Below are 13,038 nucleotides of genomic sequence, written 5' to 3' on the forward strand. Positions count from 1 at the left end.
TGTGTCCATCAAATTACATGTATCGGACCCTCATTATGTGCAGATTCTGTATCTGTGATGTCGCCTGCTGGCTAGAATGTATCTGTAACCCACAGATCAGCACACACGGTGCTTCCACGGTCACTCACGGGCAGGTGAGGGGGGCAGGACGTTTGAGTTGTGCCTGTTTTTACCTGAGTCCACACAAAGTGACACTCTACCTTCTTAATTCAGCTCAGACTGTCGACAGGTGTATTTTCAATCTGTTTGGTGCCATGCTTTTTGCATTTTTTGCTCTTTGTTGGTGACTCTGCTATCTAAAGTGGCCCCCAAGCATGACACTGGCCGGCGGGTTCCCCAGTGCGAGAGGGCTGTGATGGGCCTGCGGAAGGGACAGGTCAGCTCTGTGCGGGTGGGGTTGCAGTGCTGTTGCCTGTGAGTCCACTGTGAATGAATCAGCAGGATATAGTCTGTGTGAAATGAGACATCTTTAAACAGAAACACACGCGAAACAAGATTATGTATTGATCTACTGACGAACATGTGGTGACCAGAGCCTCCTAGGAACCTAACCATGTCTTTCCTCTGGGAGCAGAGGTTCAGTTTTCACTAACTTAGCATTCCCAGTCCCTTCATAGAACATAATCACCACGCGTGACACGAATCCATTGTACGTGTACATGTGAGCCCATGGCTAACATGTTGCTGTGTAACAAGCCGCCCCAAAGATTAGCAGCGTAAAACAGCAACTGGTTACCAGCTCTTGGCCCTGGGAGCTGGCGTCTGGGGCTGGCTCAGTGCTGCAGTTCTTCTGCTGGGCTTGGCTGCGCTCGGCCGGACATTTGCCATCAGCTGGTTGTCAGCGGCCTCACTCATACGTCTGACAGTGTGACTGGGGCCTGAGCCACACATTTCCTATCACCCGGGAGGTTAACCCGCCTCATTCACGGGGTGGGTGGTTGCAGGTTTCCCAAGAGCAACAGGAGGGCAGGCCCCAGTCTGCAAGTGGTTTTCAGTCCTCTGCCCGTGTCCCATTTGCCAGCTCTGACCCATCAGCCAAAGCAAGTTACATGGCCACCCAAATCAAGTAGGCTCCCCCTCTTGCCGAGATCTGGTGGAAAGAATTCCTCTTACTGTTACTTGAAAGCCAAGGAGGTAGTACTAGATGTTAACCCGAATGGGTATGAAAGGAAAGTGAAGTTCAGGAAGACTGAGCAACCACATAGCCAGGAATTGGCAAAAGCAGTCACACGTGTCTGCATGATGACAAAGTTTCTGTTCTTTCTCTGCTGTTTTGCCTTCTGACAGGCGAGTGGCTAATTTGCCTGGTTTATCTAGTTCTGGGGAGGAGAAAACAGCAGTCAGTTTAGTCTCACCTGTACAGGAGCGAAGCACCTGCCCTTGTGTGTCTTGGGAAAGAACCCGCATGCTCTGTGCAGCCTCACTGCTGTGCTGAGTTTGAGAACGTCACGGCGGTAGCAATCTGTGAACTCGCGGGGCCCGACCATGGATCTGATTTGCACGAAGGGCTTACATCCTGGATATGGGATCTTCGTTGTAATAGAATTTATTCTGAAAGACTTAAAGGAAGATGATTAAAACATTAGAGATACTGACGTTGTCTGAAGAGATCTCCTTGTATTTATTTCTTTAAAAAAAAAAAATTCACAATATTACCATAGCCAGGCCCTATTATGCTATTGTAATCATAGTGGAACCAAGAAGGGTGATTAACGATAGCAATTTATTGTATCTGAGGAGGAGAGAAAATAGGAGATGGTGTCGTTATCATAAATCATATCGTAAATAACCAAAAAGCAGCACTCGGAGCGCTCGCGTGGTGTCACCAGCCTGCCCCTGCAGGCCCGCCAGCCCGGGAGGTAGCCATAGAAACCCCAAAGTCACACTGTTATCTCAGCCTTGCTGCAGTTATGTGATACAACGGTATTAACATATAGATTAGCCCATTTATAATACTAGGTGTCATTTCAGGTTGGCTTGCTTATGTAGCATTTTAGTTTTTTCTCGTGCAGAATGTTAGTGAAATAGCGCCTTCCTGCAGGGCGGCATGCATACGGGTATTTATAACACATCAGCTTCACTCTGCTATTAATTTATTGTGTTATTCATTGGTCGTACTGTATGAATTGCCATTGCCTAATTGTCTTCTCTGCCAGTAATTTCATCTTTTTTAAGTAAATAGGTCTATTTTAAAAATACCTACCCACTTATACACATTGAGTTGTGTTTTAAGGGTCTAATTTCAGTCACATTATAGACAGGACAATTTTTTAAATTCTGTATGAGGGGATGTGGATGGGATTCGAAAAACATTTTTGGCCTCATTTGGTACTAAGAGAGGAAATGTTGGAAGGGGTTGGTTTAATGTTGCTGCTCTTCCTGCTTTTCCCCGGGTGTCCAGTGTCTGCCTGTCATCCTCCAACTGCCCCAGGCCCACCCCCTCCCACAGCAGCCCACCGGAGCCCGCCCCTCCTGGCAGCACCCTGGGCTCCAGACCCTCTCCATCCTCAGCATCCCGTCCCATTAGTTCACTGAACTTCCATTTACTCAGAGTCTCCTTACCTCAAAAAGTAGGGTGGAATCATTCATTTGTCAGCTTTACAGTCTTAAAAATATTTTGGCAGCAGCATTTTAACGATACAGCCCTTATCCAAGACATAAACCAAGTGGTCGGAATGCCACACACTTGTGGCATGTGGTCTGTGAGATATTTAGGGGCAGAAGGAGCTCTGTCCTTCCCTTTAGATCATCCCCCTGCATGTGGAGATGGCCCTAATATTAGAGACCTTGAGTTCTTCAAAGCAGGAGTCTGATGTCAGTACTTACATATATATATTTTTTTTTTTACTTTTTTTAATTTTTTAAAATTTTTATTGGCATATAATTGATTTACAATGTTGTGTTTCAGGGGTACAGCACAGTGATTCTGTTACACATATACATATATCCACTCTTTTTTCTTTATATTGCAGAGTACTGAGTAGAGTTCCCTGTGCTATACAGCAGATTCTTATTAGTTATTTATTTTCTATATAGCAGTGTGTATATGTCAGTCCCAGTCTCCCAATTTATCCCTCCCCCCTACCCCCAATACTTATATTTTGCAGATGGGAAAACTTAGGTCTGAGAGAGTAGATGGGCTGTGCTAAGTCGAATTGTGGCTCTGGCAGCAGACCCCAGATGTAGTTTCCATCCAATTTCCTCTCTAGTTGACCTTAGGATTTCTGTCCTCACATCCCTGGATGTGGCTATGTTTGTACCTTGTATGTACCCTGTATCCTGGATGTACGTACATATGTACCCTGCCACAGCCGTTGAACTGATGGCCACAAGATGTGGTTGATTCTTCAGGGTAGGAAGTCATGTCTTGTTTGACTGCATGTCCCTGGGATCTGACATGGAGCTCCCTGCACTGGTGCTCCCAAGGTGCTTGGTAGGTGAACAAACGAATGAATGAATGATGAGTATGGAGTGAATGACTGAATGTAAGTAGTACTGAGTCACTTCAAGGACCTGGTTGTAATAAATATACCTAGTATAGAAAAGTGATTTCTGAGAAATGTGCATTTTAAGTGAATCCTTTCATATGTGTTATAAAAACATCAATGTGCGTAAAGGACAGTAGGAAAGTTTGTGTCATCGTTGCTAGAAATTAATTTCTGCATGTGTATTTCCAAAAAAATTACAAGAAATCTAGTTTTGAACACGTTTAATTTTTGATGAAATATATGCAGATAGCATTTTATTGTCCTTATAAAATTCACAAGTACAAGTATATTTGCTGCTTGAGATCATGTGTGTCCGTGTAGGTAGAGATAAAAAGCTTTCATGCCTATGCAAACAGTGTCTGTGAGCTTCTTAGATTGTAGTGTCTCTTTAAAGGCATTTATTATTCTAGTTAAAAAGATTTTTTTAAGATATTTTATTCCAAGTCAATTTTTATATAGCGTAGAACTAACCCCTAAAAATCCTTTTTTGGTGTTTTCGGCCCGTGTTGCCTTGTTCTGGTTTTGTTCGAGAAGTTTGGTGAAGAAACGTGCTTTTTGTTGGTTGCGCCTCCGGGAAATGTAGGGAGTGCGGGTTGTTTATCTGTGTCATTAATGAAGGAAACCTGGGGTGGAGTTTGTGGTGTCTCCCCCCACGCCTCTCAATATTTTGAAGTTTTAAAAGATGGACATTAATAAGGATCCATTTGTTTTCTTTCATGTCATTAAAAGAATTTGACGATTGTTCTGCATTAACACGTGGACGAAAATGTTAATTTGGTGAATCTGGGTGAAAGATATTTATGAGCAGTTTGTAGTACTTAACAAGTTTTCTATAAGTGTGAGATTGTTTCAAATTAAAAAGTTAAAAAAATTTTTACAATCAAATGACTTGAAATCACTGATTGTTTAAATGAAAAGATACCTTCGAGATTATCTCTTTCCCCCTCTTTTTCTACACATTGTGATAAGAAATTCTGCTCCCAATTAAATGTCTTAAATTGTATCTCTGACTGTGGTGATAAATTTGTGCCAAATCATTCCTGTTATTTTCCAGTCGCTTCCCCTTTTTGACAAAGGAGAAAGCGTTATTATATACGGAAAACATTTGACAGAATGAAAACTCGCTTCTTAACATGTGGGGTTTTTCCTTAGATTGAATTATAGCATTCACATTTTAGTGAATTTATATGAAGAATAAGGTTCTTGGTAGTAGACGTGGATCTTTACCAGTAACTTAACGTTAAAAAAAAAACCAGTAGGGATTCGTACACTGGTTTGAATGTGGTTCTTCGTGTCTTTTTTCTTACTGTTAGTGCCTTTTTCTCCTGCAAGTGTAGGAGTTACATCATAATTTATGGTGGTCTTTGATGAATGACAGTGTGAGTAAGCAGTTATAACAAATATCGTTTAGAATAAGTTTTCACACAGAGAATAATCAAATCAAAAAGTATTCTCACTGTTACCTTTAGCCAGATTTTAACACAAGCAGGAAAGAAAACACCGGTTTTGTAAACACTTCTTTGCTAGACGTTTGGCAGCATGACTGCAGCACTTCTGCAGAATGAGCTTCCTGGGCTAAAATACCTGTTATCCTTACAAAGTCACCCCAGCTGCTCCAGACCCCTTTCATTGCAGGATGGCGGCAGGTGGTTGAGGTGATTGTCCTCTTGACCTGCAGATGCTAACTCCGGACTTGCACTGTTAGTATGTGGTTTTAGAGAGATTATAGTGAGGGGAGCTGGTTTTTTGTTTTTTTTTCCTAATCATCTCAGAACGAATTCTAAAATCAACTTTACAATGTATATGCTACTGATCAGTGTTATTATTTAGTAGTTTGAATACTCATCCCACTCTAATTAGCAGTTAATTTTCACTGTCCTCACAAGGTAACCAATGCTAGGGGTGTCCCCATTTTCTGGATCAAGCAACTGAAGCACTGAGAAGCTGAGGAACTTGTTTTAAACGTCACAGTAGTTTTCCTTGAACTAGTTTTTTCCCCAGTATTTGTTTGTTACATGGGTATGGAAGAGTCCTTCCCTCCAGTTTAAACATATTTAAACTTGGAAAATGAGTTCTCGGTTCTCTGGAAATAAAAAGAAACTTTAAAATACTTCTCACATCATAGTATCACTCTGTTGACTTCGGAGCACACTTTTTATTCTTGTGTCTGTATTTGTGTTAAATTAGAAAGAGCTTATGACTCAAAAATTTTTTTATACTTTTTTTTACGCCTTTATGTAACAGCATGTCAAAAGATCTAGTATCTTGTAATAGAAGACTTCTGTTAACCACGTTATATGCTGTTTTATAGTAAAGCTGTTTTCATGGATAAGTATAGGAACATGCTGAAAAGCACTTTTAGGATGTTTTACAGATTTTTGCTGAATCATACTGGCTACACAAAAGGACTACCTCATTGCTGTTCACCTGCGGCCACACTGAAGTTAACCTTCAGGTGGGGCTTTGGGTGACAGCAAAGAATAAGGCAGTCGGCAGCCATCACATATTTATCTTTTTCCAAATTCTCACAACACAGAATTAAAATAACTCATGTGATAGAAAGCCAGACACTCATTATGCAAAATCACCAATTAAGTCTGTGTTTGAGCAAGCATAAGCTAGATCAGTGGTATTCATTTGTTTGCATTTTGTAATATTTTAAAAATGAAATATATTCACTCACATGGAAAACTTTAATACCAGGAGAGTGGATTCATAAGCGTGGTACATTTTTACAGCAGTGAAAAGAAATGCACGACAGCTACCTGCATGGACATAGGTGATGCTCAGATACATGCCATTGTGGGGGGAAGCTGAGGAACACTGTAGTGTGATAGCACGTATAGAAAGTTCAACACCAAGTCTCTGTGCAGATGTGGTACACAGTACAGGAAACCAGGGAAGGACAGATGTAAAAAGAAGGGTGGTCACCTGGGGACAAGGTGGGAGTGGAAAGAGCAGAGGGTGAGTGAGAAAGGAACCCAGGGGAGTTTCGAGATGTTGCCAGTGTTCTCTTCCTGAAGTTGGGTGACTGTCTCACAGGTGTTCCTTCATTATTATGCTTTAGGCCTTACATACACATCACTTAAACATGTTCTGCTACGTATCAGATAATTTCTAATTCAGAAAATTGTCCTAAATATTTTCACAGTTTTCCTGTTCTTATTAAAGCTTAAGGCTTTCTCTTCCAGCAGAACTCCCTTTTTATTTTGATTAATTTTGAAGCTGCAGTTGAAGCTTTCTTATAAGATCTTGAAGCATAAAATAATTGTAAATTAAAAATAAACATTTGTATTTTTAAGTATTCCTAAAATCAGCTCTTCTACTAGTTTATTTTTATAATTCATTTATATTCCTCTATACCACATAAAGCTTCTAGATGCATACAAGTTAACAGCAGGGACTTGAAATAAAAAATGAAAATAAACAATAAAAATAAAATAACAGAGATGGAGTAATCCCTCCTAGTTTGAGGATGCCTGCTTTGTTTTGTTTTTTTAAGCTCTTTATTGGAATATATTTGCTTTACACTCTTGTACCAGTTTTTGAGGTACACCAAAGTCAATCAGCTGTATTTATACATATATCCCCATATCCCCTCCCTCCCGCGTCTCCCTTCCCCGCTCCCTGTCCTGGCCCTCTAAGGCATCACCCATCATCTAGTTGATCTCCTTTTGTTATACAGCAACTTCCCACTAGCTATCTATTTTACAGTTGGTAGTGTAAATATGTCTATGCTACTCTCTCACTTCGTCCCAGCTTCCCCTTCAACCCCCCGCCCCAGCCCCATGTCCTCAAGTCCATTCTCTACATCTTTATCTCCACTCTTGCCCTGTCACTGGGTTCATCAGTACCATTTCTTCAGATTCCATATATATGAGTTAGCACACGGTATTTGTTTTTCTCTTTCTGGTTTACTTCACTCTGTATGACAGTCTCTAGGTCTATCCACTTCATTACAAATAACACCATTTCATTGCTTTTTATGGCTGAGTAATATTCCATTGTATATATGTGCCACATCTTCTTTATCCATTCATCTGTTGATGGGCATTTAGGTTGCTTCCATGTCCTGGCTGTTGTAAATAGTGCTGCAATGAACATTATGGTACATGTTTCTTTTGGGATTATGGTTTTCTCTGGGTATATGCCCAGGAGTGGGATTGCTGGGTCATATGGTAGTTCCATTTTTAGTTTTTTAAGGAACCTCCAAACTGTTTTCCATAGTGTCTGTACCAACTTACATTCCCACCAACAGTGCAGGAGAGTTCCCTTTTCTCCACACCCTCTCCAACATTTATTGTTTCTAGATGTTTTGGTGATGGCCATTCTGACCAGTATGAGGTGATACCTCATTGTGGCTTTGACTTGCATTTCTCTAATGATTAGTGATGTTGAGCATCTTTTCATGTGTTTGTTGGCCATCTGCTTATCTTCTTTGGAGAAATGTCTATTTAAGTCTTCCGCCCATTTGTGGATTGGGTTATTTGCTTTTTTGGTATGAAGCTGCATGAGCTGCTTACATATTTTGGAGACTCATCCTTTGTCCGTTGCTTCATTGGCAAGTATTTTCTCCCATTCTGAGGGTTGTCTTCTTGTCTTGTTTATCGTTTCTTTCGCTGTGCAAAAGCTTTTAAGTTCCATTAGGTCCCCTTTGGAGGTGGGTCAAAAATGATCTTGCTTTGATGTATGTCCTAGAGTGTTCTGCCTGTCTTTTCCTCTAGGAGTTTTATAGTGTCTGGCCTTACATGTAGGTCTTTAATCCATTTGGAGTTTATTTTTGTGTATGGTGTTAGGAAGTGTTCTAATTTCATTCTTTTACATATTGCTGTCCAATTTTCCCAGCACCACTTATTGAAGAGGCTGTCTTTTTTCCATTGTATATTCTTGGAGGAGGCCCGCTTTGAATCAAGCTTTATGTTAAATTTTTCTCACATAAATGCAAGTAACCACCGTTAATTTTTAAAATATTTTTCTGAGGTACTTGCGCTCCAGATTCTAAATGATCCAATGTGTTTTCTAAGGTATTTGCAGGAAAGCAGTCTGATTTTCCATCGTCCAGCATGTCACACTTCCTCCAGTTCAAACGCCTATGCGGTAGTCGTCTTGCCAGTTCCGGTTTGATAGAATTGCACCTTGGCAAAGTAGCACAGTCCAAAACACACTGTGTAGAAACCCGGCGCTGAGGAGGTGAACTAACAGTAGCAATGGGGAGAACACATGAAAGGAAGTAGAACAGGAAACCATTCACAGTTTGGATCTGGAGAAAGAGGGGGAAGTACGGCAGCAGCCGGGAGTGACGTTTCTCACTTGGGTGACCGGTTGGACGGCAGCACTGTTCTCAAGTAACGGTAGCAATAACTGCGCCCCCAGTTGTCTTGTGCTCTGTAACTTACAAAGTGATTTCACGTCCATTGCGGCGTTCATCCCCTCCTCCCCCCTTAGTGCTCCTGTGGAGCGACTTCCACCGTGAGCCTTGGTTCTCGCCGACCTCGTACGTGTTTGACGTCGTTCCCAAGTCCCCCCCTTGAAAACTCTTCCTCCCTTGATCTCTTTGACGTCTCCTGATCTCTCACGTGTTTCTCTAGTGCCTCCCTTCTCTTTATCTTTAGAGTATCTAACTCTGACTACCCTGATGGCTCCCTTGCTGGGCCTGTCCGTTATTGTGACTTCATTTATCTCAGCAAAGATTTCTCTAACAGCAAAGTTTTCTGAACTTTAGTGTATTTCAAAGATTGAGCTAATTAATAATTATCTTCCTTCTCCATTTCTTTACTTCCTATTATGTTAATGACTGCATGTCTCACTCACCAGAGAGCAAAGCCTTAAACCTGTGTTTGAATCCTTCTTCCACTCTTATACCTAGTCATTTATCAGATTCTGCTCATTCTGTCTTCAAAATATCATCTACCTCTAACCCGTTGCTGCTTTTCTAGTTCAGACCCTTCTTGTCACTTCCCTACATCATTTCATGACCCCTAACCTGTCACCTCTCCATTAGGATCCATTACCTCCCATCCATCATATATGTTCCCACCAGAATAATTCTGCTAACATACACCCCAGTCATTTGTCTCCTGTGTCTAAAAATCTTTACAAGATGTAAACTACCAGGAGAATAAAGACCATGTTCATTTTTCTGGAATTCAAAACTTCTAGGACCTGGATGTAAGCTTGCTAAACTTACGTTCTCCTATTTCCCACCTTGCACCCTACTTTCCAGACAAATTATTCCCTGGTTCTTACACAACTTCCTGTGTGTACCAGTCTATCTCTGTGTCATCTGTTCCTTCATCCTGTACTTCACCATTCCCAGTCGCCAGTTATCCAAAATGCTGCCTAAGTAGTCAAGTCTTCCCCAGATCTTTGACCTTGAAGTAGTCTGCTTCTCCTCTGAATGGTGGTGGCACTTTCCCTTACGGTATATTACTAATCACCTCTGTGTACTGTCCGCATACACCATGTCTCCTGCTGAACTGTACGCTCCTGCAGGTCGTGGTTTATTTCTGACTTACTCCAGTAGCTCTCTCAGCCTTTATCATCATGCATTACGCGTGCTAGATGCGTAGATGACATGTGCAGGAGGAAATAATGTGCGCCCGCCGCAGCTCGGTCAGGTGGGCAGGGCGAGCAAGGCCGCCCCTTTGGAGAGGTCAGAAAATAGCCTGAGAGAGGTGAGATTGCCTCATGCCTGTTGCCCTGTGGCGCTGAAACACCTGCCCAAACGCCGTCTTTCTAACGCCACCGGGGTGCTTTCAAAGCGGCTGTGCTCACGCCAGCGGAGTCCAGGACCTAAACAGCGTATCAAGTGCGTCCAGGTTGGAGGTTTGCACTTCCCAGGCTCCAAGAATTAGAATTTGTTATGAAGCATCTTTTACAAAGTATTCTTTTCTGTCATTTCTAAGGATAGTAGTCATACAATAACCCATCTCTTGATTTTTAGAGGTGTGTGTGTGTGTCCGTGTGTGCGTGTGCATATCTGTGCGTGTGTGTACGTACGTGTGTACATGTGCCTTTGTGTACGTATATGTGCGTGTGCATACATGTACGTGTGTGTGCGTGTACATGTGCATGTGTGTGTACATGTGCGTCTGTGTGCGTGTATATGTGTACACGAGAGGAAGAGAAAAGAGAAAGGCAGTATTTAGTCAAGTCAGGAAAAGAACTAAGGAAGCAGAGGACAAACAGGAAGTCATTGGCGAACCCCGATCGTGCATTTAGGGCCACTGTACTCGACGGGAAAATGGTCTGTATGTCTCCTGTCACCGGTTTCCACTCTTCGAAGAACAGCAGCACGCACGTTTGGAAGGTCCTAGAAACCTTACCGCTTTACTCTCTAAACCCTGTCACTTTCCCTTCTTTCCTACAAATCATGTTCGAAGCATTATTTTTATTTCTTAGGGTTTGTAAATATATTCTAATAACACTTCTTTTTTCTTCCTTTACCAGAAGAAGAAGAAGAGCAGGTGCCCACCGATGGGGGCACGTCAGCAGAAGCCATGCAGGTTCCCTTGGAAGAAGATGATGAACTGGAGGAGGAGGAAATTATTAATGATGAGAACTTCCTGGGTAAGAGACCGCTGGACAGTCCGGAAGCTGAAGAAATGCCCGTGATGAAGCGGCCACGCCTGCTAAGCACTAAAGGGGACGCCCTGGACGTGGTGTTACTAGAGGCTCGAGAGCCACTCAGCTCAATAAACCCCCAGAAGATCCCGCCCATGCTGTCCCCCGTCCACGCCCAGGACAGCACGGACCTCGCTCCTCCATCGCCAGAGCCGCCGATGTTAGCTCCGGTGGCCAAATCACAGATGCCCACCGCAAGACCACCGGAAGCAAAGCCGTTTGCACCTAAAACAAAGACTAAAACCAGTTCTCCAGGGCAGAAGACTAAATCTCCCAAAACAACTCCGTCACCAGCCATGGTGGGAAGTCCTATTCGGTCTCCGAAAACCATATCCAAAGAAAAGAAATCTCCTGGACGTTCGAAGAGCCCCAAAAGCCCCAAGAGTCCCAAGGTCATGACTCACATTCCCCAAGGACCCATCAGACCCGACACACCTAACAGGACTCCTTCAGCTACGATAAGTGAAAAAATCAGCAAAGAGACCATTCAGGTGAAACAAATACAAACACCGCCCGATGCCGGGAAACTGAACAATGAGAATCCGCCGAAAAAGGCCGCCGTGACCGATAAGACCATCGACGACTCCATCGATGCCGTGATCGCACGGGCTTGTGCCGAACGGGAACCCGACCCCTTCGAGTTTTCCTCTGGATCCGAATCGGAAGGAGACATTTTTACCAGTCCGAAGAGGATTTCAGGTTCAGAATGTGCTACCCCCAAAGCTTCCACTTCCTCTAACAACTTCCCCAAGTCAGGGTCCACCCCTCTGCCTCTTTCAGGCGGAACTTCAAGTTCTGACAATTCCTGGACAATGGACGCATCCATCGATGAGGTGGTCCGGAAGGCCAAGATGGGGACCCCTCCCAGCGTACCCTCCGGCTTCCCTTACATCTCCTCTCCTTCGGTCTCTCCTCCCACCCCTGAGCCCCTGCACAAGGTGTATGAGGAGAAGCCCAAACCGGCAGCCTCCGCGGACGTCAAGAAGAAGCTGAAAAAGGAGCTGAAGACAAAGATGAAAAAGAAAGAGAAGCAGAGAGACAAGGAAAGGGACAGGGACAAAAGCAAGGAGAAGAGCAGGGAGAAGGAGAGAGGGAAGGACAAGGAGAAAGAAAAGGAGGCCAGCAAGGAAGCCAAGTATCCCTGGAAGGACTTCCTCAAAGACGAAGAGGCGGATCCCTACAAGTTTAAGATAAAAGAGTTTGAAGACACGGATCCAAAAGTGAGATTGAAAGACGGAGTCATGCGAAAGGAAAAGGAGAGGCATAAAGATAAGAAGAAAGATAGAGAAAAGGGCAAAAAGGATAAAGAGAAGCGGGACAAAGAGAAAGCGAGAGAGAAAGGCCGAGAAGAGAAGCTGAAGGCCACCCCCGCCCCCCTGGTCCTGCCCCCCAAGGACTTGGCGCTGCCCCTGTTCAGCCCCGCGGCAGCCGTGAGGGTCCCAGCCACGCTGCCCTCCCTGACGCCCATGCTTCCCGAGAAGCTGTTCGAAGAGAGAGAGAAGCCCAAGGAGAAAGAAAGGAAAAAGGACAAAAAGGAGAAGAAGAAAAAGAAGGAGCGAGAGAAGGAAAAGGAGAAGAAGGAGAAGGAGAGGGAGAAAGAGAAGCGAGAGAGAGAGAAGAAGGAGAAGGAGAAGGAGAAACACAAGCATGAAAAAGTAAGCACTCTCTCCTTTGGGGCCCCGTCCGAACCATTGAAAAGTGCAGGTAAACAAAGCCAGCAATTGTCTGTCTGTTTCAGATGTAAATCACCCACAACTTAACTGGAAACATGTCTGTAATGCGTGTACAAAATTTAATTTTAATTCTCAGACCCATAAACTTGTCATCAACCCCCCCCCCCCCCCATACACTGGAAAACGTTAAAAATTCATAGCCTAAGAGGAATCTAATCACAGACTATCAACTCTGTTAACCATACTAATCTCTG

General features: G+C 43.4%; 1 protein-coding gene across 2 annotated transcripts in view; it reads left to right on the plus strand.

Annotated features, from left to right (window-relative positions):
* The window catches only part of TAF3 (TATA-box binding protein associated factor 3), a 140,103-nt gene that overhangs the window by 94,673 nt on the left and 32,392 nt on the right, over nt 1-13,038 (plus strand). The window contains exon 3 of one of the 2 annotated variants that reach the window (XM_057733012.1): nt 10,938-12,766. In XM_057733012.1, the coding sequence (XP_057588995.1) occupies nt 10,938-12,766 (1,829 nt within the window). The remainder of the gene's footprint in view (nt 1-10,937; nt 12,767-13,038) is intronic. The other variant, XM_057733014.1, reaches the window with a different exon arrangement.

This window comes from Hippopotamus amphibius, chromosome 4 (assembly GCF_030028045.1).
Source record: "Hippopotamus amphibius kiboko isolate mHipAmp2 chromosome 4, mHipAmp2.hap2, whole genome shotgun sequence".
Taxonomy (NCBI): Eukaryota; Metazoa; Chordata; class Mammalia; order Artiodactyla; family Hippopotamidae; genus Hippopotamus; species Hippopotamus amphibius.